The sequence below is a fragment of the Hylobates moloch genome, unplaced genomic scaffold (assembly GCF_009828535.3).
Source record: "Hylobates moloch isolate HMO894 unplaced genomic scaffold, HMol_V3 SCAFFOLD_1, whole genome shotgun sequence".
Classification (NCBI taxonomy): Eukaryota; Metazoa; Chordata; class Mammalia; order Primates; family Hylobatidae; genus Hylobates; species Hylobates moloch.
In genome coordinates this window covers 53,309,628-53,334,775 of record NW_026652276.1, presented here as the reverse complement: position 1 = coordinate 53,334,775, position 25,148 = coordinate 53,309,628, and the positions used below count along the sequence as shown (strand labels likewise).

The following is a 25,148-nucleotide window of genomic DNA, read 5'->3' as shown; positions in this document are numbered from 1 at the left end:
TTATCAGACTAAATTGCACTTTCTAGTTAGTTCATGTTTTCCTGCTGTAAAATCAGTATGAAATATCTTCAACCCCTTTAAACAAGTTTTAAATTATTTAAGCTAATTTTGAAGTAGTGTTATAAAGACCAATTAGAAAAGTTCAATGTAAACTTTGTCATTCTAGATTATTAACAGATTTTAATAATTTTGCTATTTTTATACATTTCCTAGGGCTTCGATGGACGAGCTGGAGAAAAGGGTGAAACAGGTGCTCCTGGATTAAAGGTAAATCACAACAAAAATCATATTTTCATAAGTAAATTCATTAAATATTAAAGCTACATTTAAGATTCATATTGTGAGCCTTAACTTGTTTTCTGAAATTTACCTGAATTTTACCTATTAGGTGTGAATAATGGTAACTAATTGAGATATTCTATTAACGCTTCCATGAAAAATGACAATTTGAAGAGTCTAGATTAGAAATAGTTGAGCATCTTAGTATAACTTATCAATTACTTCACTTTAGTCTTTAAGTTTTCAAATACAGAAATTGAGATTTCTGGTAAATAAAATACTAACAGAAAATTAATATTGTTAAAATGTATATCTTTTTCTAGGCTCTATAAACTTTTCCATAATATTCTGTATTTAAAAATCTATAATATTTTCTTCCTCTTATATGAAATAGTAACGTATTTTATATGTATCTAGGGTGAAAATGGTCTTCCAGGTGAAAATGGAGCTCCTGGACCCATGGTAATTATGTTTCTTATGTATAATTTTCAGTTTTATTATTAACCTCATTGTTACCTAAAACTAGCTTTGCTCCCACCCCAACTGTTCTTACACGTGTCAAGATTAGAGTAAGACCATATTTCAATTTTACTCTGTAGGGTCCAAGAGGCGCTCCTGGTGAGAGAGGACGGCCAGGACTTCCTGGGGCTGCAGTGAGTATTGCTGCTAACACCACACAATTGCAACCCAAAGTGACAGATTGGTGTCTCAGTAAAGTTGCAGGCTGTAAAAATATGTTAGGAAAAAGACCTTTCTACAAAATTATACTCAATGATACTGTGATAAAGTTTTGGCTATAGTTAAAAGGAAATGAATAATTGTTTTACAATTATTATCTCTATTGAGAATTTTTGTGTTAACTTTTCACATGTCATTAGAGCCATTATATCTGCATTCAGTCCTGAAAACACAGACTCCAATCCTTCTACATTTGATTGTTGCTGTATATATCAGAATTGTAATCATTGACTTTAAAATATATAATTATTAAGCAGATTTCAATGTACTTGAAGAAAACTCAACTCACTTGAGTCAGAATTTTAGTCAAAATATTACTCATGACCAGCCATTCAGAATTAAAAAGATATTTGATGTAAACTTCTCTTTTTAGGGTGCTCGGGGTAATGACGGTGCTCGAGGCAGTGATGGTCAACCAGTAAGTAACTTTCTATCTCTTATTTGTTATAGGGTAATGAGAAGTTATGGATTGTGGATTATTGAATATTTTATATATATATATATATACTGTTAGATATATATATATGCATATGTATATATCTAATATACACATTAGCATCTCTGTTGACCATTTTTACAATTTAAAAAGTGAAAAACTATTGTAGCCCCAATACTCAATATTGTATATATACCTGTGATTAAAACTGACACTGAGCCCATAAACAAAATCTAGGTTCTGACACTCATTCTGCTTGATCAACTGCTAACATTTGAATGGTGCTCCCAATGTTACTTAATATCCTATGTAAGACATGGCACTTTAAAGAGTCCTACAAAATGGATAAAATAGATGTTACCTCCATTTTGTAAACTGGAGTACAAAAGCCCAGGGAAAAGTAGCCTGCACTAAGTCACAGAATTCATGGCAAAGTAGGGAGAAACCAAGAATTTCTAACTTCAGATTTCAATCTTTTCTTATTTTACCACATTGTTTCTCTACATAATATCCATAAAATATGAATATCATTTTTATCTGCACAAATATCTTCTTTACTTTATATGTGCTCACGTATTTACTAGTATATCAGCTTTCATTTAGTTGAAAAAGAGCTCTTGAAATTGTATTTAATTTTTTCAGGGCCCTCCTGGTCCTCCTGGAACTGCCGGATTCCCTGGATCCCCTGGTGCTAAGGTAAACATGTGTTTCTATAGAAGGGTATAAAAATATCTTGGAGACAAGAGAAAAGCATTAGATTACTTCTTGCAACTGATTTTTTTAATCAGTCAAATGGATAGCTTTTATCTATACATGTCTTTAAAGCCTTATTCTTGATTCTAAAAGAGGTCTTGTCCCTAGTATTCAACTATCTTGATATTTCTTCTGATGCCTTCTGTTTTCCCCAGACTCTTTCTAGGAAACTGATAACACAATCACACACATAGTTACATTTTTCTCTGCCTTTATGACTAGTGATTCCTTGCTTTACCTTCAGTATAGAGTCCTACTACTCCAACCTTTGGGAGATGTGTTTAAACAGGACTGAAGGGTGAAGTAGCTAAGTGAGCAGAAGTGGTAAGAGAAACTGACTACATAAGGTTTTACCATTAGGGTGAAGTTGGACCTGCAGGGTCTCCTGGTTCAAATGGTGCACCTGGACAAAGAGGAGAACCTGGACCTCAGGGACAGGCTGGTGCTCAAGGTCCTCCTGTAAGTATCATAGTTGAGAGGGAGAGTGCTGCTACACTTACTCCACGAAAGCATGTGCTTCAATATGGCTATCAATGAAAATTACTTTGAAAAAATTGTTGCTTAGTGCTCTAAAATGATCCTCCTGTGACACATACTGATTTGATTAGTAGTAAAAATGATAGTTTTTGACTGTTGCACTATTCCAGAATTCATGATTTTTTATGTTTATATGAAAGAATAGAGGATAGAATAGTTTTCTGATGCTTTCAAGGATGTGCCCCAAGCTAATCACCAATCATAAAAATTCAGAGAAGAACCAAATTCAAAATCTCTTCTATTTATGTATCATTTAATAATTTATACCAAGTACATATTATCTCTAATTTATTTAGATAATGATGATTCTTTTGACTACATTTCGTACATTGTGTTATAGTTGGAGGATTCACTTAATCTCTACAAAGCATAACGCTCACCAATACATTTATTTTCACACAAACAACTTCAAATATATACGAACTATTTGCATTACTATTAATACATTATCTGTTTTTTGTATACTTAGGGCCCTCCTGGGAGTAGTGGTAGTCCTGGTGGTAAAGGCGAAATGGTAAGCTGTCCCCACTCCTCACCCTTATCTCATCCACACATTACTGGCTTCTTTTGCATTTTGCATGACAATAGATTTGTGATATTTAAGTGAGATATTCATAAAAGAACATTCAAGTTTGGCTAATACAGTGTCTTTGGTTTGCTCTTAGGGTCCCGCTGGCATTCCTGGAGCTCCTGGACTGATGGGAGCCCGGGGTCCTCCAGGACCAGCCGGTGCTAATGGTGCTCCTGGACTGCGAGGTGGTGCAGTAAGTTGCCTTGTTTTTTCTCTGTTGACTGAAAGGTATAGTTTAATTCCATCAACAAAAAATTAATAGCAAAATTTTGCTCCCGTTCAGTTCAATTTATATTGACTTCACTCTTGTCTTATAACTGAATTATGTGTTACTGGTGATGATTTGTTAGTCAAATCTTCCCTGTTTTTCAACCAAGACTTTGTTATACTTTAGGGTGAGCCTGGTAAAAATGGTGCCAGAGGAGAGCCCGGACCACGTGGTGAACGCGTAAGTTTTACTGCAACAGATCTGATTATTTTTTGAAAAAATGCAACATAATTAGAAAGTAAACAGGTAAAGACTTTGAACTAAATTCAGTCATAAATTCTTTATTTTACCATCTTTTTTTTTTTCAGGGTGAGGCTGGTATTCCAGGTGTTCCAGGAGCTAAAGGCGAAGATGGCAAGGATGGGTCACCTGGAGAACCTGGTGCAAATGGGCTTCCAGGAGCTGCAGGGGAAAGGGTATGTTTTCCATGGGGCATCTAAAAGAAAAACAGCATCACTGTCATCTAAATAAAACTACCTTCAGGGTGAGACAGCCAATTTTTCTGAAGTTGAGTGTTCAGTGGAAAATATTGTTTAAAGCATTCTATGACATAAAAATATTTGCTACTCAAGAATTATGAAAAAGAATTGTAATCCTTTGGACTGAAATACTCGTCTTTCATTATTTTCAGGGTGCCCCTGGGTTCCGAGGACCTGCTGGACCAAATGGCATCCCAGGAGAAAAGGTAGATAACTTTAGTTTCTATGTTCCTAAATGCTAGCACCACAAATAGGTAGTTCTTGTGTACAATTTCTCATTCATGAAAACCTAAATATCTGAAAAACATAGAGTTAAAAATACTCGTAATGTAATGCATCCTCTGTTCAACCACTTTCCTGGCTTTGTTACTTACCCTCTATGAGAATCCTTTACTTATCTGTTAATTGGAAAGCATTTATCTGAGCATCATTGAAAGAGTACAATAAACTAAAATGCCTGAAAAGTCTTTGAAAACTCTAAGGTTACATCCAAATATGATTTCATATCATCAAGATATTTGATTTTAGATGCACATATTTTTAAGCACAGTGAATACTGTTTTATTAAGCATGTGATGTTCACACAGTTGCTTCGAAATTTTTTCAATATGGCAATCCAAGCTAAGATAACTGATTTTACATACAAATTTTTCAGCAACACACAAACCCTTTTTAAAAGTTCAAATGACGTTCTCTATTTGTAACCAAACTATTGTTGCTATCTAGGTTAGTGAAGGCTATTTTAATTTTTTTTAATTTCTTTCACTACTTAGGGTCCTGCTGGAGAGCGTGGTGCTCCAGGCCCTGCAGGGCCCAGAGGAGCTGCTGGAGAACCTGGCAGAGATGGTGTCCCTGGAGGTCCAGGAATGAGGGTACAGAGAAACATTTGTTTGAATGACACTTTAATTTAGACAGAAGAAAGGCAAGACAAATGAAGACAGATCAAAAGCAACTTAAATCAATCGGATTACGTATTTTGTAAGGCCCCAAACAAAACAAAATTCTTTTAAGTAAACTTAAGCCGAGATAGTTCAAGGAGAAGAGAACATAGAACACTTGCCTTAGATACTTTATAGACAGGAAAAAAGATGTGCGAATCTGAGGCTTCCCATGTAAGTGAAAATATGAAAATCATACAAATAGTGTATGTTGTAATTTTTTATTGTTTCATTTTAAATCACCAAACAACTGACTTCTTTACTTCAGGGCATGCCTGGAAGTCCAGGAGGACCAGGAAGTGATGGGAAACCAGGGCCTCCCGTATGTACATTTTTAAAATCTCATTTTAAAAGGCCAGTTGAAATGGAATGTATATGTTGGCCTATCCTTGAGTGTGTGTGTGTATGTATATATATATACATATATATATATAATGTAGATATATATATACACACACATACTATATATATAGTATGTTTTAATCTTATCTTTATTAAACTTTTATTAATGTAATTTTTTCTTATTAGGGAAGTCAAGGAGAAAGTGGTCGACCAGGTCCTCCTGGGCCATCTGGTCCCCGAGGTCAGCCCGGTGTCATGGGCTTCCCTGGTCCTAAAGGAAATGATGTGAGTTCCTCCATTAATTTCTTCAATAAATATTTGACTGGAAGGCTTTTATTTTCCATATGGAGTATAGAAATGGTCAAAACTCAGTCTCCTCTTCAAAGCATGGAGGAGTATATGAAAATCAAATTGCGTGTAGGAAGGGAGCTAAATATATAATTGGTTATGGTTGTATGTGTGTGTATGGAGCAGGCAGATAAAAAATATGAGACAAGCCAGGTGCGCTGGCTCACGCCTGTAATCCCAGCACTTTGGGAGGCCAAGGCAGGTGGAACACCTGAGGTCAGGAGTTCAAGACCAGCCTCGCCAACATGGTGAAACCCTGTCTCCACTAAAAATACAAAAATTAGCCAGGCATGGTGGCGTGTGTCTGTAATCCCAGCTACCCAGGAGGCTGAAGCAAGAGAATCGCTGGAACTCGGGGGGCAGAAGCTACAGTGAGCCAAGATTGCACCACTGCACTCCAGCCTGGGCGACAGAGCAAGACTCAGTCTCAAAAATATGTGTGTGTGTGTGTGCGTGTGTGTGTGTGTGTGTATGAGACAATAATATGATTAGTTATTGCCCTTTGAGAATTAGTGAATACTGACCACTTCTTTTTTAGGGTGCTCCTGGTAAGAATGGAGAACGAGGTGGCCCTGGAGGACCTGGCCCTCAGGTATGTAGCTTTCATCAATTTATTTCTAGCCTTCTAATAGATGCGTTCACCTCCAACCTTGTGACTTCTCTCTGTAATCTCTATTATTTCTACTTCCCTAACTGTTCTTGTTTTTAGGGTCCTCCTGGAAAGAATGGTGAAACTGGACCTCAGGGACCCCCAGGGCCTACTGTAAGTTCACTCACATAAAATTGGAGATGAAAATAGGGTGGAGATGGGGCAGGAAGGCTTCAAAAATTACATAATCTCTGACACTATGTTATTATAGTTTACCAAAGCAATGATGAAACTTGATGACCTAGTTATCTAGCTAAATGCTAGCACTGAGTTTAGAGTGTACATGTGTGCTTTGGGTCCAGATCCTCCCCTTTCTTCACATCACTACTTTTATAATTAAGCAACAGGCCTGTTGAAATGGATACTGTAGACTAAATATAAAAGGATGTTTATAACAGAGTGTATCATTATAACTTTCTAGGGGCCTGGTGGTGACAAAGGAGACACAGGACCCCCTGGTCCACAGGGATTACAAGTAAGAACTTGTTATTTCAATGTCATGTCATATCTGACCGTCAAATTTTTTTGTGTCCCTAATAGATTATAATTTATCTGAAGCTTAACTTGTGAGTCTGTCCTTCATCTGGAAATAAAATGTTAGGCAATGTTAATAGATAGGCATATCTTCCATGTCCATTCCAGAGCACATTAATAAATTATTTAAAAGAATTAATGAAACTCAAATAATTCTATTTGCTTACACTTATTTTTATTATAACATAAATCCATATAGCCAAGTCTATCCTGCCATGGTCGTCAATACATTTTTATTTGTGGCAATTGAAAGAACAGAGAGAGATGAACATGGATTTGTAAGCTATGATTATCACATATGTGTCACTGGATTTTGAGTGGCACAACGTTTCTACCCCTACAAGACCACTGAAACTTTTTTTTTTAAATATCTTGCGGAAACATGTGTACATATGAGAAGCTTTTCTATAAGCCATGTTTGAGCTAATTACCTAATACAAATATGATTCTTTCTAGGGCTTGCCTGGTACAGGTGGTCCTCCAGGAGAAAATGGAAAACCTGGGGAACCAGTAAGTTACGTTTCATTTTTCAAAACTCAGAAACAAAAAGAATACATACTAATTGTTTGTCAACTATTAACTTCTTAATTTTCTTATGCCATGATATTTGAGATTTTTTGGTTTTGAAATGTTATCAAAACAAAGACAAATTATTTAAAAGATAACTATCATATAGTTTGAATTTTACCATAAAATAGAGTTCATAGTTTCAAGATTTGAAAAATTATACAGTATGCCAACATGACAAATGTGTGTTTTGCTTATATTTACATAAAATGCATTCTGATATGGGCCTAATCATATAATGCCAATCTCCCAGGGTCCAAAGGGTGATGCCGGTTCACCTGGAGCTCCAGGAGGCAAGGTAGTATTTCAATTTATTCTCTACCTTCTTCAGCATGTTAGAGAGCAATTGATTAGTAGTATATTTTTAGTATATCAAGTCAAAATACTCTGTCTTTAAAAGAGCATCATTACAAATGTTTGGTAAGTACACTTAGAGAAACTCAAGACATTTTCAATACATTAAATTTGCTTTAATCTGGAAGGTCCAATTCTCTGACATTCATAATCACTACAGAATCAAATGTGGACTTAAAATTTCAAATGGAAAAATATTGCCAATATGTTGGTTCTATGTAGGAAAACTGTTTTGGTAAAAGAAATTTAAAATGTTGCCCTTGTGAATAAAATAATAAGTATTTCAATGACAGCTCACACTTAAGCAGACTAAGTATCCAAGTTTTATTTTAGACACTCTTTTAAGCTTCTGGTTCCCACCCAGCTGTTCAACTATTTTTAAGCATACAAATTTCCAGATTGTTCACAATAAAATAACCTAGTGGCCTTATTCAAAATGATGCAAGCTAAGGTGTTTTGTTTTTAGCTTTGGGTTGTCTAATATGGTTATTTACATATTTTTATCACAGGGTGATGCTGGTGCCCCTGGTGAACGTGGACCTCCTGGATTGGCAGGGGCCCCAGGACTTAGAGGTGGAGCTGGTCCCCCTGGTCCCGAAGGAGGAAAGGTAACTCCACAGCATTCCATTCACCTAGGTTTAAAAAATGCATTTGATTTCCTTCTGATCATTTATTATTTCTCGCTTATTTTCAGGGTGCTGCTGGTCCTCCTGGGCCACCTGGTGCTGCTGGTACTCCTGGTCTGCAAGGAATGCCTGGAGAAAGAGGAGGTCCTGGAAGTCCTGGTCCAAAGGGTGACAAGGTGTTGACTTGTTTTCTCTTAATCGTTCAACAAATCAGTCATTGTAGGTTTTAAAAAAAGCAACACTCCTAGAAAGTAATCAACTGTATTTTCAAAATTAATATTGTCATTTTATAGTAAGTGAAATTTAAGATGGATTCCTAGAGCAACAATGAATTAGAACACCCAGTATATATCCCAACAAATCCTAAGGGTTACTCCTCTTCTTGGCTGATTTTCACTGAAGATACTTTGAATCTGATGACATTGGCTTTTATTTGACAGGGTGAACCAGGTGGTCCAGGTGCTGATGGTGTCCCAGGGAAAGATGGTCCAAGGGTAAGTATCCCCAGTGAGGAGAAGCAGGCCTTATCTATACGTCATATGGGACAATCCTGCACTTCAACTTTTATTTTTTCCAAAAACTATTCAAGATAAATTAGATAGTTTACCACCTAAAGACCCAAATGACTTGATTTATAATTAAATTTGTGGTCTATATCTATGGCTACTTGATAGATCTACAGTGACCAAAGAATGAAAAAACCTCAAGAGTAAGATAAAGGTCACAAACTAGCATTTGTGAGTCACTAAAATCTGAGATAATCACTGAAGTTTAAGATAATCAGTGCTGCTCATTAAGAAACTAAAAGTCATTAAAATTCAATATAGTAAGCACTCCTCATTAATAGACTTTATATTTAAAAATTGTAATCCTATGGTGCATTCTCACTATGGAATAGTATTTAGCAACAAAAAGGAATGAACAATTGACGCTGTACACATAGCAAATTATACAAACCTCAAGGACAACATACTCAGTGAAGAAAATTCAGTCTCCAAGGGATACATACTACATGATTCCATTCCTACAATATGTGCAAAATAACATCCTTTTAGAGATGTAGAACAGATTAGTGGTTGCTAGGAGTTAGGAATGAGAAAGAGAGAGATGGATGTGGCTATGGAGAGTGACACAAGGGAGTCTTATGGTGATTGCACATTTGAGTATCTTGATTGTGGTAGTAGTCAGGCACATCTACACATGGGATAAAATTCTATAGAGCTACATATACACACACATAAATGAGTGCGTGTATCACTGGTGAAATCTGAACAAGCTCTATGGATGGTATCAATGTCGATTTCCTAATTTTGATATTGTATTATAGTTGTATAAGATGTTAACATTAGGGGATGCTGGGAGAAAAGTGCACAGAATTGCCCTGTGTATTCTTTTGCAGCATCCTGTGAATCTATAATTCAAACTAAAAGTAAAAAATAAAACAAAAAATCCTCTAAATATGATTACAATTAAGTCATTTAATAAATTTATATAATAGTTGCCTTAAAGAAATTCCTGAATGCTTTGCTTTTGACAGACTAAGTAGATAAGCCATCATTCAAGTAAAAGTGCTCAATACTTCATTTTTGTAATATAAGTAAAACTACTATTTGAAAATTTCAAGTTGAAAAATTTAATATGTACAATGATACTTTGAGAAAACATTTAAATTATCAAGCAATTGAAGAAAGAAATGTACTTTAATTTAAAAAGACATTACTGTAAGATCTTACATGACATCCTATTTGTCTTCTACAATAGAGATAAAGATAAATGAATCAATAAACTACTGCTGAATCCTATTTTCTCCCGGAGTTATCCCCAAAGAGTCTTGTGTTTACTGAGCTCTGCAGTATTTACACATTGAGTGAAAAGCATAGCATTCAAGCCATAAAAAAAATTTTAAAAGTATGTTATCTAGTTTATTAGGTATCTATGTCTATATACTTTCTGTTTGATTAATGCAAAAAACGATATTTGTATCTTCAAAATTAAAAAATATTTTTATTTCCTCTAGGGTCCAACTGGTCCTATTGGTCCTCCTGGCCCAGCTGGCCAGCCTGGAGATAAGGTAACCCTTAGTACTATCTGGAGATAAAAAGAAAATGTCTCTCTCTTTTGGATGCCAGACAGTGACATGGTTTCTCTTTTTCCAGGGTGAAGGTGGTGCCCCCGGACTTCCAGGTATAGCTGGACCTCGTGGTGGCCCTGTAAGTGTTAAAGACATTCTTAACATACCTTTTAACCCCATACAGACAGTAGCTACTTATGCTTCCCTTTTTAGCAATTCTGCCCCCAGTTCCCTGAGCCTCAGTTTGGAGATACTATCTTCAGGAACCATATAGCATGCAAGGGAATGTTAAATTTCTTAAATCTAACATTCACAAGAGACCATTTTAAATCAGGATTTCTTTCCTAAATAACTTTGGAAAAAATACATGAATTGCACAAGTAGTATATGTTTGAATTAGGTATTTCTTAAGCCTACAGAATCTTTGCCTGAGACTCCTTCTAGATTTAAAATTCTTGACCTTTACGATTTAAGACTCTGGAAAGATATTTAGCAAATGGTTTTTTAAAATAAATCAGTTAATTTTTCAGTTAAGCCTCTACTATATATTGAAATACATAAATATCTATATATAGAAATGTGTTAAATACTTTAAAATTCTCAAACTATTTTTCTTGCAAATAATATCACAGTAGGAGGCAGAAGGAATCAATGGTTCTGGTATTTTCCACTCCTAATTTGATTGAGAAGTGGCAAAGTCTTCAGAAGTTTATTGGCTACTCTGCACATTTCCTGCTTAAAGGAAAGAAAAGATAAGATGATAAGATGACATTTCCTGCCTAAAGGAGATGACGCACACTCCCCGTGGGATATCTTCACTGTGACTAAGAAGGATATTTTTCTCTTCAGGGTGAGAGAGGTGAAACTGGCCCTCCAGGACCTGCTGGTTTCCCTGGTGCTCCTGTAAGTGTGAATATTTATACATACATGTCCCATAGCCCAGGATCTCTATCTTGCTGAAAAATTACAGAAGTATAGTCAAGTTTGGGTTCTAGTCTCGTTTTAGCTGCTCATTCCCTATAGGATTATTGTACCCCTATTTTGTTTCACTTTACCCCTATTGTCGCTCTTTAAAAGATGGAAATAAAAACACCTGTCCTGCCTTTATGACTGGGTAATGAACTAAAGCAGCACCATAGATTTAAATGCACTCTGAATTTATGTAAGTTCTTCCATTATAAGATGGTACTAATTAAAATTTTCTCTTAAATCCAGTCTTTCTCAAAAAAATTTACTGGTGCTGATTTTTGAATGTTTAATCCTCAGAGACACTTCCTCCCTCCCTAATGGCAAATAATGTACAGTTTATGCTTTCTTGGTCATGTTCTTTGATCATGAAAATATTTTGATTGGCTTCATTTTGTCATGTCTTCAGAAAGCCTTGTTTTTAAATTTTATTTCAACTCCTTCCATCTGAAGAATTCTATATTCTGAAGAGAAATAATAATAAGCCAAGTGTATCATAAAGAGTTTCAGCTGAGAGATTGTTGTTGTTGCATGTAGGGACAGAATGGTGAACCTGGTGGTAAAGGAGAAAGAGGGGCTCCAGGTGAGAAAGGTGAAGGAGGCCCTCCTGGAGTTGCAGGACCCCCTGGAGGTTCCGGACCTGCTGTAAGTTCCCTCCTCTTTCTCTGTCTATCTATCATCTATCCATCTATTGATCTATCTGTCTCTCTCTCTCTCTCTCCCTCTCCCCGCTAAGTGCTAAGTGTTCTAATGGAAAAACATGGAGGTTTATCAGTAATTTAATATTTTATACTGAGATAGCATGTTATGGTGGCAAGAATATAATCTTTATATGAATATAGTCCAAGTATGAATCTCAGCACCAGCAGTCTAAAAATTATTTTAACCTCTTCATAGAGTTACTGTTTTTCAAAGCCTTAATGCTTTTCCCAAATTTTGATTTTGGTGCTATTCTTACATACCTTCCTTCCATTTCATATAGGGTCCTCCTGGTCCCCAAGGTGTCAAAGGTGAACGTGGCAGTCCTGGTGGACCCGTAAGTATTGATCCTCTCAACTATTACTGAAAAGCATTAATTGATATCAACCTGTATAAAAGCTGCATTTGAGAAACTAGATCCATAAAGAGAATGTAAAAATTGTAATCGCTCATTCATACATGAGTTATATGTAAATTCCAGGGGGAAACACAAACCATAAATGACTTTCAGGTACAATGCAGATCATACCACACATTATACTTTTTGTTTGTTGTATAGTTATTTGTTCTACTTTTGAAATTCAAAAATATATTACCATTTCACAGGGTGCTGCTGGCTTCCCTGGTGCTCGTGGTCTTCCTGGTCCTCCTGGTAGTAATGTAAGTAATTGTTAAAGTATTTTCTCATCATACACTTCAGAAACAGCACTCATATATGTATAGGATGAGAAACTTACACATTGCTACTTATTTCTCTAGTAAGTCTCAAATAAAATTATTTGAAGTAAGTAAAAAAAGAAAGAAAAAAATGCACTTTTTATTATAAATATTCAAATTTCAAACAATTCTTTGTAGGGTAACCCAGGACCCCCAGGTCCCAGCGGTTCTCCAGGCAAGGATGGGCCCCCAGGTCCTGCGGGTAACACTGGTGCTCCTGGCAGCCCTGGAGTGTCTGGACCAAAAGGTGATGCTGGCCAACCAGGAGAGAAGGGATCGCCTGGTGCCCAGGGCCCCCCAGTAAGTAACTTCATTTTTTTAAATTGATTGTACTATTTTGATTTTTATCACAAATTGATTAGAGAAAAACACTGTCACATAAAGATGAGCTAAGTCTTCATTATCTGTATTAGGGAGCTCCAGGCCCACTTGGGATTGCTGGGATCACTGGAGCACGGGGTCTTGCAGGACCACCAGGCATGCCAGGTCCTAGGGGAAGCCCTGGCCCCCAGGGTGTCAAGGTGAGTATAGTCATTTTCCACTACACTCTTCCTTCCTTTGGTAGCCTTCAGAGATCACTTAACCATATCAAGGATGAAAAGATTTTCTGTCACTGGAGTAAATTAGCCAGGAGATAATTTTTTTTATTTTTAGATTTTTAAAAGCGTAAATTTTAATAAATGGCTCCAGAACACAAAACAGGGCATAATGTAGACCAACCTTGAATATAAACACAAATAATATGATGAAAACAATATTGCCATCTCAAACACCTCTTTTAGGAAACTTGTGAATATTCTTCAATTTGTTGACCGTCAGTTTTGAAGGGGGAAATAGTGTTAGCTTACAGATCTAGGAAAGTCTTTCATTAACGCTAGTTATCCATCCATTCAAGTCATCTTGCACTCCTGACTCTCTTTCACTAGTATTATATTCCTATAACATTCTAGTGCTTAGCATCTAAAACATTCATTTGGTAAACAGGGTAATAAAATTGTATTTTTATTAGGGCTCATATTATGGCACTTTAAGTACTTCTTTCAACAAAATATTGTGTAATATTGTCATAAAATTAATATTTCATATTTAAGTGTGTTCAATTGATATGATATTTCTGGTAAGTGTATATTCTTCAGATAGAGACAAATAACCTAATTTTAAGGATCACCATAAACCTCTAGTTTCATGATGGCTCATTTTTTTTTCCCTATACTAATCATGTTTATGTATTCATCTCAGATTAGAATGTACAGTATTATGAATTAGATAATCAATGTAACTATTCAGCCCTTTGCCATCCAGAGTCACTGAGCAAGTTAGAAAATGCAAGAAGCTTGCTCCCCCAAACTTTTTCCCATAGCAAGCATAGTTTTAATTTTAAAATTCAATAAAGATTAAATAAAATAAGTTTTTTAGCTGAAAATAAAGACATCTGATAACACCATTTTAATTGATTTCTTAAGTTAAAACAAAATGTTTTTCATTCCTTTGTATACAGGGTGAAAGTGGGAAACCAGGAGCTAATGGTCTCAGTGGAGAACGTGGTCCCCCTGGACCCCAGGGTCTTCCTGGTCTGGCTGGTGCAGCTGGTGAACCTGGAAGAGACGTGAGTAGCAGTTTTTATTCAACCAGCCAGGTAGAATTTGGTAATTTATTTCAGCAAAGGTGAAATTGAGCCTTAATATCTAAGAGTGTAAATATGGCCACATAGCAAAGTTCTTCTATCTGTAATAACAGAAATTCTTTCATTACAACTTAGAATAGACTTAAAAGCTCTTGTTCATTAGTATTTACCCAATGAATAATCATTTGTGGAGAAAATATTATCTCTAACTAAATTAGGAAAAAAGTTAGTGGGGAGAACCACAATTCACATGTTTTCTGAGTGAAAATATTCTGCAGTTATCTGTGACTAGTCTTTTATTATTTTTAAAGAATTTAAAATTAATATTATTTATAATTAACAAATCATAATTGTATACATTTATAAGGTACAATGTGATGTTTTAATATATGTATACAATGTGGAATGATTAAAGCAAACTAATTAAACTGTAGGTTTCCACTAACAGTTTAGATCACTATTTCTTAAATTTGTATTTGTTAGAGGTCTGTAAAGACTCTTTTTGGATATTATTTTTCTAATCACCTCTCCTCCATGAATACACTAACTATCTGTTTGGATATTGTGACCCTTTGAAGGGCCACACCCCTTTGTAATATCTAAGATTTGTTACCCCCAAGAACCAATTTTCACCCCCTTGAGAATTCTATTGCCCTGCTGAGAATGCATGGATTAAATGGCTTTTGGAAGGTTTCAAGAAATTTTATTTCCTTTCTCATTTTTTAATCAGGGAAACCCTGGATCAGATGGTCTTCCAGGCCGAGATGGATCTCCTGGTGGCAAGGTATAATAAACACATGTGCAATTGATTTGTGTTATCAAAATAAGTGATCATCATGTTTATTTTGGACCTATGAATTTGTTCACAGGGTGATCGTGGTGAAAATGGCTCTCCTGGTGCCCCTGGCGCTCCTGGTCATCCAGGCCCACCTGGTCCTGTCGGTCCAGCTGGAAAGAGTGGTGACAGAGGAGAAAGTGTGAGTTCCCAGAAGCAGCATCTCTCTTGTTTGTCTGTTTCCTTCAATAAAGACATTTGTAGGTAGAAGATAGAATGTCAGATCTGCCAACCAAAATATCCACTATCATTTGTTTTACAGTTTTAATGCTAGTTGTTCCTTAGACAAATATGTGAATAAATCAGTACCAGAAGTACCTGGCAGTAGTCAATAAAGAATTCATTACTGAAACCCGAAATCATATTAATCAGACCAACTACCTATTTGCTGGGTAAATGTAAGGCCAAATTAACAGGGCTCTTGCCCAGCTTTTCTGTTTAGATCCCCTGATAAAGCTGTAAACAGGGCTTTAGCACTTTAAAGGCAAAAACAATATTAACTTCCAATAATTGCATGCATACTATAATTCTATGATAATGAAATTATTTACTTTTGAAAACAAAATTGTGTCAACACATAAAACTAATTCCGTGTATGTTTTCTCAATTGAATGTTTTCATCTTAGGGCCCTGCTGGCCCTGCTGGTGCTCCTGGTCCTGCTGGTTCCCGAGGTGCTCCTGTAAGTTTTGTCATTTTTTTGTTTTATTTTGTTTTGTTCTTTTTTTAACTCATTCTACAGTGTAGGAAATATTTTATTTTCCAGCATGTTCAGGAAAAAAGAATGAAGATGATAGATAGATAGATAGATAGATGATAGATGATAGATAGATAGATAGATAGATGATAGATAGATGATAGATGATAGAATATATATAGATAGAATGATATATATAGATAGAAGATAGACAGATGATGATAGATAGATAGATGATACATAGATAGATGATAGATAGATGATAGATAGATAGATAGATAGATGATAGATAGATAGATAGATGATAGATAGATAGATAGAACAAATATAAACTTTCCTCTAATGATGATGATATGGAAAGCGGTTCAGGATCTAAAAGTTCTTTGGAGCCAAGGGTAGAAACATCAGTTGTTAGGGATCCATGCAATTTCAGTCCAAAATTAAAACAACCATAAAAACAATCTCATTTCCCATCTGAAGTGTCTGTTGATGGGGGATTTTTTAGCTGATAGAAAGCCATAAAGTAGATTTAATTATTATAAATTCTATTTTATTTTTCCAATATGTATGTGTGTATATGACTTCAATTCAAAATATGTTTCTAAAGGGTCCTCAAGGCCCACGTGGTGACAAAGGTGAAACAGGTGAACGTGGAGCTACTGGCATCAAAGGACATCGAGGATTCCCTGGTAATCCAGGGGCCCCAGGTTCTCCAGTAAGTGCATTTATTTTGTTGGAAAATCCCTTCAATGTATACAAATTTTAGAAATTAAGAGAAGAAAGCTTTCCATCTCTAAAAATATGTACTAGAAGAGATGAGAAATGGATTTGAAGACTAATTTGAAAGAACAATCAGCATGAAACAATGGGAAGATTAAAGAAAGAAAAAAAATATTTCATCATGATCCCCATGTTTCTTGATCTGATCTTGAATGTACAGTTTCCCAGTGCTTTTTAAGGCCTTCACTCGTATGTACACTTCCTTTCCTTCCAGGGCCCTGCTGGTCAGCAGGGTGCACTCGGCAGTCCAGGACCTGCAGGCCCCAGAGTAAGTAGCACAGAAAGATTATTAGAGGTCCACATGTTTCAGATGTCTGCACTTCAGAAAGATATTCTGGCATCGTGATGTCATGATACTTTCTTAGGGACCTGTTGGACCCAGTGGACCTCCTGGCAAAGATGGAACCAGTGGACATCCAGGTCCCATTGGACCACCAGGGCCTCGAGGTAACAGAGGTGAAAGAGGATCTGAGGTAAGACATCACTTATACGTATGTGTATTTAATTTGCTATAATCTTCCAATTTTCAGAAACACTGTGCATTATGTTTAAATTGAAATAGAGAGGCAGACGCAATGCAACCACTCAATTTAGAAAATGAACAATGACTTTAAGACATTCTCCATCACACCAAAAATGTTTCTATCACAGTATAAAAAGAGAAAAATATCTTTTTTAAAATTTGATCAAGTATCCATGGTATCAGAATAATGACATCTGCCCAATTAACCAAATAAACCCTGTCCGTATTGCTATCACACTAGAGATCTCGGAATTACAACATTCATAATTATCTGCATTTATGTAGTGCATTTTACTTCTCAAACAGCTTCCATGGTTACTATTTTGTTAATGATACTATCATTCCTAATACTTTCTATTCCATGCCTTTGGGTAAATGAAATAAAAACCATTATCCCAAAAAGTTACACTCCCTTCTGTCATGTCAATATTGGAATTGTAGCTCATAGGTGTTTGCTTACATCATTCATCCAGAAGGAAGAATGATAGAGAAAACTTGTGCTCTGACACTACTGATTCTTACATAGTGGAACAATACCTTTCTTGATAATGAATTGTAGTTATTATAAATTGGTGATCACGTGACCCTAAAAGCACCCAAATAAATCTTTAGTAAAATAATTATGATAACACAATGAATGAATTGTTTTTAAGGCATTTTCTTGGACTGGCAATGTATTCTTAGAGTGGCGACCGAACGTGCATACCTCAATGATCCATGTTTTACTCATTCTAGGGCTCCCCAGGCCACCCAGGGCAACCAGGCCCTCCTGGACCTCCTGGTGCTCCTGGTCCTTGCTGTGGTGGTGTTGGAGCCGCTGCCATTGCTGGGATTGGAGGTGAAAAAGCTGGCGGTTTTGCCCCATATTATGGAGATGAACCAATGGATTTCAAAATCAACACCGATGAGATTATGACTTCACTCAAGTCTGTTAACGGACAAATAGAAAGCCTCATTAGTCCTGATGGTTCTCGTAAAAACCCTGCTAGAAACTGCAGAGACCTGAAATTCTGCCATCCTGAACTCAAGAGTGGTATGTTTGGGAGTCTTTCATCTTCATGGCAACAGGATTACAGAGAAAGCTGCTTAGATTAGAATGAGAACGAAAAAACATCCATTTTCAATGGAAAGCTGAAATAGTACTTTAAGAAAGTTAACTGAACTGAAACTGCTTGATATAAAAGAGTAAACTTTGCAGATGTAAAATATAACATAACTTCAGATCATGCCAAACATAGAAAAATATAAAGACAGTTTTGTAGAAGTTGTAGTTTAAATCATAAGTTATTTGATTATAAAGTAATACATATCATTTTTTTCTCAGGATTAAAAATGTAATTTGATGCAGACAATTATAATCTGATTATTGTAATATTTACTTATTGCAATAAATCTAATTATTAAAATTTTCAAATTAAACAAATGAAAAATTTCAGAATACTGTATAAAATTAAATAGAATATTGTAATAGTTTCAGGTTTTGCATATATTGGGTTAAATATTTCTGAAAAGCAAAATTATTTCAAGTTTTCAAATATCTTGACATGGAACACTGCCATTGCTAGGAGTCATTTCTAGAAATTACTTAAAATAGGAGACAAGCATCAATTATAGGGACTTCAGCTTTAGAACTATTGGAATAAATCTAGGTTAGACAACCAGCTTATATTATTAAGCAAGATTACACATAATAATCATCATTTTTAAAGGAGAGACTTTTGCAAATATTATACAGCAATTAAAAGGTCTTAGCTTAGTGTATCATCCTTATTAGAAACCAAGATGTTGCATTTTATTTCAGTGCTTTCTATAGTCATAGCTAACTCTTTTACCTCAGCAATTTCAAGCAAAAAGTTTCTCCATCATTCTATATATAAAATGCAGACACATTAGCAGTCAACATTATGAATGCCTTTACAGGTAAACAAACAAAATCACTTTATTACTGGATTTTATAACCAATTCCCATTCTTCTTTTTTGTGACTATTCAGGAGAATACTGGGTTGACCCTAACCAAGGATGCAAATTGGATGCTATCAAGGTATTCTGTAATATGGAAACTGGGGAAACATGCATAAGTGCCAGTCCTTTGAATGTTCCACGGAAACACTGGTGGACAGATTCTAGTGCTGAGAAGAAACATGTTTGGTTTGGAGAGTCCATGGATGGTGGTTTTCAGGTAGGAAAGGATATACCTTTTTTTAAATAAGTCACCTCTATATCCTTTGTATTCTTCCTGTGTGTTCATCACAAAGCAAAGTTATTAGGCTGGTACAAACATAATTGCAGTTTTTGCCCTGAAAGTGATGGCATGCAATAAAAATATGTTCACACATAAAATATTCATACATAAAATATATAAACAGCCCATATTACAACATGCATACGCATACTACATGAATCCCTTGCGTGCAGTTGCAACTAAAATGTTTGATCTGTTTTATTTGTTCCCTATTACAGTTTAGCTATGGCAATCCTGAACTTCCTGAAGATGTCCTTGATGGGCAGCTGGCATACCTTCGACTTCTCTCCAGCCGAGCTTCCCAGAACATCACATATCACTGCAAAAATAGCATTGCATACTTGGATCAGGCCAGTGGAAATGTAAAGAAGGCCCTGAAGCTGATGGGGTCAAATGAAGGTGAATTCAAGGCTGAAGGAAATAGCAAATTCACCTACACAGTTCTGGAGGATGGTTGCACGGTAAGAAACATTTTTCTCAATATAGGTCATAATGCATTCAGCATTTTAGTTTAATCATGCAAATTATTTTGAATAGAAGAAATAAAATTAATAGGAGGAAATAAAGATAGCATTTGGTATGAATTACATACATTGCATCTACCGATTCATTGCAGGGAATGTTAAATGCAACAAAAAGTGAATGGATCTTAGCCTCCAGATGAAAACCAGTTGAAATAAAAGCATTTAAAATTTAAATCCACAATGCAAACTTTATCAGATAATTGGGATAGTTACTATATGTTTTGAATAATATCTGTCACATTAACTCAATTTGAAATATCTGCTTTTTAAAATTTTAAAGGTTAACTTCAAATCTCTCCTTTGTTATTGTTATTTGTGAACACAGGGAAAACTCACTTCTAATATTAGCAAATTTCACTGTGAGGGACCTATCCTGTTTTTAATAAACCAATTAAAAACCTGTTAGCAATGGCCGGAACCAGGCCTCCTGAGGATGCACTGGTCTATAGCAATTGCCCTGCTGCATTTACTAAGAATCCTTACAAGGCATTTATTTAAGAATATTGTTTATCAACTAAGAAGATTACAGCTTTGAAGTGGAGCAGGTCTCATATATATGAATAATAACATGGCACGATGAATGCTCCTTTAGAGTAAAACGGTTTTCTTTAACTTGATCAGTCAGAGTTGTCTAAGTAATTGTAATGTTATGATCACTTACATTTTGTCCTTTTTTACAGAAACACACTGGGGAATGGAGCAAAACAGTCTTTGAATATCGAACACGCAAGGCTGTGAGACTACCTATTGTAGATATTGCACCCTATGACATTGGTGGTCCTGATCAAGAATTTGGTGTGGACGTTGGCCCTGTTTGCTTTTTATAAACCAAACTCTATCTGAAATCCCAACAAAAAAAATTTAATTCCATATGTGTTCCTCTTGTTCTAATCTTGTCAACCAGTGCAAGTGACCAACAAAATTCCAGTTATTTATTTCCAAAATGTTTGGAAAGAGTATAATTTGACAAAGAAAAATGATACTTCTTTTTTTTTGCTGTTCCACCAAATACAATTCAAATGCTTTTGGTTTTATTTTTTTACCAATTCCAATTTCAAAATGTCTCAATGGTGCTATAATAAATAAACTTCAACACTCTTAACGATAACAACACTGTGTTATATTCTTTGAATCCTAGCCCATCTGCAGAGCAATGACTATGCTCACCAGCAAAAGATAACCTTTCTTTCTGAAATAGTCGAATACGAAATTAGAAAAGCCCTCCCTATTTTAACTACCTCAACTGGTCAGAAACACAGATTGTATTCTATGAGTCCCAGAAGATGAAAAAAATTTTATAAGTTGATAAAACTTATAAATTTCATTGATTAATCTCCTGGAAGATTGGTTTAAAAAGAAAAGTGTAGTAGTGCAAGAATTTAAAGAAATATTTTTAAAGCCACAATTATTTTAATATTGGATATCAACTGCTTGTAAAGGTGCTCCTCTTTTTTCTTGTCATTGCTGGTCAAGATTACTAATATTTGGGAAGGCTTTAAAGACACATGTTATGGTGCTAATGTACTTTCACTTTTAAACTCTAGATCAGAATTGTTGACTTGCATTCAGAACATAAATGCACAAAATCTGTACATGTCTCCCATCAGAAAGATTAATTGGCGTGCCACGGGGGATTCTCCTCCTTCATCCTGTAAAGGTCAACAATAAAAACCAAATTATGGGGCTGCTTTTGTCACACTAGCATACAGAATGTGTTGAAATTTAACTTTGTAAGCTTGTATGTGGTTGTTGATCTTTTTTTTCCTTACAGACACCCATAATAAAATATCATATTAAAATTCTTCTGTTTTTTGTCACTTTTCAAAGATTTAAAAAATGCATGTCTACATTAAGGAACTCCAGTCATCTTGAAAAAGTATATTGAATTCTAACTCTACATATTAATAATGCAATAACTTTTAAGAATATAAAATAATATAACATATATTCAGAATAGAGATAATGCTCAGTGAGGAATCCTGCAGATTTTTAGATCATATTTGCTGGAACCCCTGTGGGACATACTGAACACTGAGGGCATTCTGTTTGAAAGGATCAATCCCTGGAAATGGTAACACGGTAAATCAAGGTGTTCCCAAACTGGGAATAATAAGGGAGGAAGATGTTAATAGTTTATCAGAAAGTAATTGTAATATGGGTCTGTTGAAATATATTAATATTAAGAAAAATTGACAAGTACCACATGATCTCACTTCTATGTGGAATCTAAAAGAGCTGAATTCATTGATGAAGAATAGAATGGTGGTTACCAAGGGCAGAAGGTGGGGTGGGGTGGGGAGATTTTAGTCTACGGATATAAAATTGCAGTAAGATAGAAGTTATAAGCTCAAGAGATCTATTGTAAAACGTGGTGACCACAGTCAATAACAACGTATCATATTTTTGAAAATTGCTAAGAGAGTAAGTGTTCTCACCACAAGAAATGATGAGAATCTGAGATACTGCATATATATATATGTATATGTATCTCTGTCTCTCTGCATATAGATATATACACATACATATATGTGTATATATAGAGAGAGCGAGAACTCAAATCAATAGTATGAATTAATAAATTAGATACTTGGAGTTTTATTTTAGACCAAGAAACATATCTGGAACACAATGTTCTGCCTCCTGTATTTGTAACTTAATATATCATGCAGAGTAGTTCATTTCATTATATATAGCTCTAACTTATCGTGTGTTATTGATCCCAATACTCAGTTTAATGAACACACTAGAGTTAAAATTACTTGTTTGTTTATTTATTTGCTACCAAGTATCTAAAGCCCTATCTCATTGTGGGGAAGTTACAGTTAAATGAGTCTTGGTTGAGGTTAGAGGCCATAGACAGTTGCTTTCCTAACCTCTCTTGAGTTAGGGTGTAGGCAAGTGGCCATGTGACCTGAGCTTGGCAAATTAGAGACACACACCTAAAGGTTTCAATCTGGGGATAGTTGTATTCACTTCATGGCAAGTTACCATAAATTTAGTGACTTAAAACCACACAGATTTCTTGTCTTACATTTCTGAACATCAAAAGCCTAAACTGAGTCTTACTGGACTAAAATCCAAGTGTCAAACAAGGCTGTCTTCCTTTCTAGAGACACTAGGGAGAAACTGTGTGTTCTCTTTTCCAGCTTCTAGAGGCTGCCCAGCTTCCTTGGTTCATGAGCCACTTCCAACATCAAAGCCAGAAATATTTGGTCAAGTCTTTCTCACATTGTCTCATTCTGACATTGGCTCTTCTGCCTTCCTATTTCACTTTTAAGGAACAAAATGATTGCACTGGGCCCAAATGGATAATCCAAGCTACTCTCCCCATTTCAAGATCAGTTGGTAAGCAACCTTAATGCCTGCTGCAACCTTAATTGCTCCTTGCCTTGCCAAAAAAGGTAATATATTTACTGGTTCTGGGGATTAGGGTACAAACATATTTGAGGGAGCCTTATTCCACCTATCAACAATAGTGATCCAAAGAAGTAAAAAGAATTAAAAGTCCAGTTTGGTGGTGATCACAGCAGCTGTTGGGGCAGCAACTGCCAGATATCAAAAGAAGCATGGCCAACAGTGCCAGAAATGGCATCCACTGTCTTGTGTTTATGATGGCATCCACTGTCTTGTGTTTATGATGGCTTTGTCAGGTTGCTTTTAGGGTATGATTTTGAAGATGGCTCCGAATGTCAGCATTCACTTCATTTTTTGTTGATTTTATGCACCTGGATTCTATAGCTTTCTCTGAATTCCTCTGAATTTCAGAAAAAAATCCATAAATTACATTTTTACTTCAGTGAGCTAAAGTTGGTTTAGATTGTTTACAACTAAGAAGCCTGACTAGGCCAGCAATTGGTAACAGGAGGGCTGGCAGGAAGCAAAAATGCAAGCAAATGGAAAGACTCTGAGATCAAATGTTTGTACTAGTTGGGAGCAAAAATAGAAAATCCAGCTTGTATTAGGGAAGGAGAATTTGGAAGTTCATGGAAATAGGATTAATCATTTATGATTACATGGAGTGATTTGCACTTTAAAGACAAGGCTTAAGGAGATAAGCGGCCTCTACTACACAACAATATGTTTGAATTTCATGAGAAATTGCAGGACTGCATGTGAATGTGGCTGCTGTGAATGGTGATGAACAGAAACAGAATGCCAAGTTCAAATCCCTAACTTCTTGATTTAAGACACAGAAGAAAATCTATGCCCTTTCCCTGACTATGCTAAAATAAAAGCATACTATCTTTCTGGAAAAAAAGAAAAATAATTCATATTTTTGCCAAAGGTTTGAGATACTAAAAACCAAATACAAATCTTAATTCTGCAGATCACCAGACTTCAACATAAATCGAAATGGATTTTCCAATTCTCTATTTGATTCTCTGTAATTGGGAAATAGCAAGACCCTGGAAATTTAAAAGGGGTTTATGGAAGAATTCTCTTTAAACATTCCAGTTTCACATTAAGTTTCTTTAGACATCTGAAATGGGATCTGCATTCCTTGCCTGGTAATTGTTCCCCCATTCTTAAAATGCAAGATGACTACAAGAAAAAGCCAATTCTCTTCAGACCTCATTCTCACCACTGCTTATTGTCTCCAGATTTATAACTGAAGTCAGATCCCAGAATGCCTCAGGGGGTAGCAATTTAAAGGTCAATCTCGGAAGAGGTTTACACATAAAAAGAATGGAAGGATTTAACTAATTTATATTGTTTAAAATCTGAGAAACGTGTGTAGGAGTGGGTTTTGAGATACTAGACAAAAAAGAACAGTGAAATTTGGACAAAATGTATCAACATATGAATGTAACAAAGAGTTATAGGAACATTATAATTATTAACATGGTTGAACTGAATTCAGGCCTCAGAAGTTGCCCAAACTGAATGAATTTGAGACATTACAAACTTTCTGACAGGTGGAGAATGTAATTCAAAAACTTAAGAAGATAGAAATATTGGAATGAATTTATTATATGTAATACAACCATTCACCTTCTGAGTATATTCTCAAGGTGGACCAGTAAGGTTTTGAGAAACACGTGGTGGGCTGCA

The 25,148-nt window shown here is 35.6% G+C and overlaps 1 protein-coding gene across 1 annotated transcript in view; it reads left to right on the top strand.

Moving 5' to 3' along the window:
* Nucleotides 1-21,895, top strand: part of COL3A1 (collagen type III alpha 1 chain) — a 38,450-nt gene extending 16,555 nt beyond the window's left edge. The window contains exons 11-51 of the mRNA XM_032755187.2: nucleotides 214-267; nucleotides 697-741; nucleotides 879-932; nucleotides 1,391-1,435; nucleotides 2,096-2,149; nucleotides 2,567-2,665; nucleotides 3,213-3,257; nucleotides 3,409-3,507; nucleotides 3,709-3,762; nucleotides 3,891-3,998; nucleotides 4,214-4,267; nucleotides 4,835-4,933; nucleotides 5,268-5,321; nucleotides 5,528-5,626; nucleotides 6,228-6,281; nucleotides 6,399-6,452; nucleotides 6,760-6,813; nucleotides 7,329-7,382; nucleotides 7,693-7,737; nucleotides 8,303-8,401; nucleotides 8,488-8,595; nucleotides 8,860-8,913; nucleotides 10,437-10,490; nucleotides 10,576-10,629; nucleotides 11,340-11,393; nucleotides 11,994-12,101; nucleotides 12,439-12,492; nucleotides 12,762-12,815; nucleotides 13,011-13,172; nucleotides 13,286-13,393; nucleotides 14,371-14,478; nucleotides 15,227-15,280; nucleotides 15,366-15,473; nucleotides 15,958-16,011; nucleotides 16,634-16,741; nucleotides 17,021-17,074; nucleotides 17,172-17,279; nucleotides 18,065-18,362; nucleotides 19,322-19,509; nucleotides 19,791-20,033; nucleotides 20,777-21,895. Coding sequence (XP_032611078.1) covers nucleotides 214-267; nucleotides 697-741; nucleotides 879-932; nucleotides 1,391-1,435; nucleotides 2,096-2,149; nucleotides 2,567-2,665; nucleotides 3,213-3,257; nucleotides 3,409-3,507; nucleotides 3,709-3,762; nucleotides 3,891-3,998; nucleotides 4,214-4,267; nucleotides 4,835-4,933; nucleotides 5,268-5,321; nucleotides 5,528-5,626; nucleotides 6,228-6,281; nucleotides 6,399-6,452; nucleotides 6,760-6,813; nucleotides 7,329-7,382; nucleotides 7,693-7,737; nucleotides 8,303-8,401; nucleotides 8,488-8,595; nucleotides 8,860-8,913; nucleotides 10,437-10,490; nucleotides 10,576-10,629; nucleotides 11,340-11,393; nucleotides 11,994-12,101; nucleotides 12,439-12,492; nucleotides 12,762-12,815; nucleotides 13,011-13,172; nucleotides 13,286-13,393; nucleotides 14,371-14,478; nucleotides 15,227-15,280; nucleotides 15,366-15,473; nucleotides 15,958-16,011; nucleotides 16,634-16,741; nucleotides 17,021-17,074; nucleotides 17,172-17,279; nucleotides 18,065-18,362; nucleotides 19,322-19,509; nucleotides 19,791-20,033; nucleotides 20,777-20,923 — 3,603 coding nt within the window. The 3' untranslated portion in view covers nucleotides 20,924-21,895. The remainder of the gene's footprint in view (nucleotides 1-213; nucleotides 268-696; nucleotides 742-878; nucleotides 933-1,390; nucleotides 1,436-2,095; nucleotides 2,150-2,566; nucleotides 2,666-3,212; nucleotides 3,258-3,408; nucleotides 3,508-3,708; nucleotides 3,763-3,890; nucleotides 3,999-4,213; nucleotides 4,268-4,834; nucleotides 4,934-5,267; nucleotides 5,322-5,527; nucleotides 5,627-6,227; nucleotides 6,282-6,398; nucleotides 6,453-6,759; nucleotides 6,814-7,328; nucleotides 7,383-7,692; nucleotides 7,738-8,302; nucleotides 8,402-8,487; nucleotides 8,596-8,859; nucleotides 8,914-10,436; nucleotides 10,491-10,575; nucleotides 10,630-11,339; nucleotides 11,394-11,993; nucleotides 12,102-12,438; nucleotides 12,493-12,761; nucleotides 12,816-13,010; nucleotides 13,173-13,285; nucleotides 13,394-14,370; nucleotides 14,479-15,226; nucleotides 15,281-15,365; nucleotides 15,474-15,957; nucleotides 16,012-16,633; nucleotides 16,742-17,020; nucleotides 17,075-17,171; nucleotides 17,280-18,064; nucleotides 18,363-19,321; nucleotides 19,510-19,790; nucleotides 20,034-20,776) is intronic.
* The last annotated feature ends 3,253 nt before the right edge of the window (nucleotides 21,896-25,148 follow it).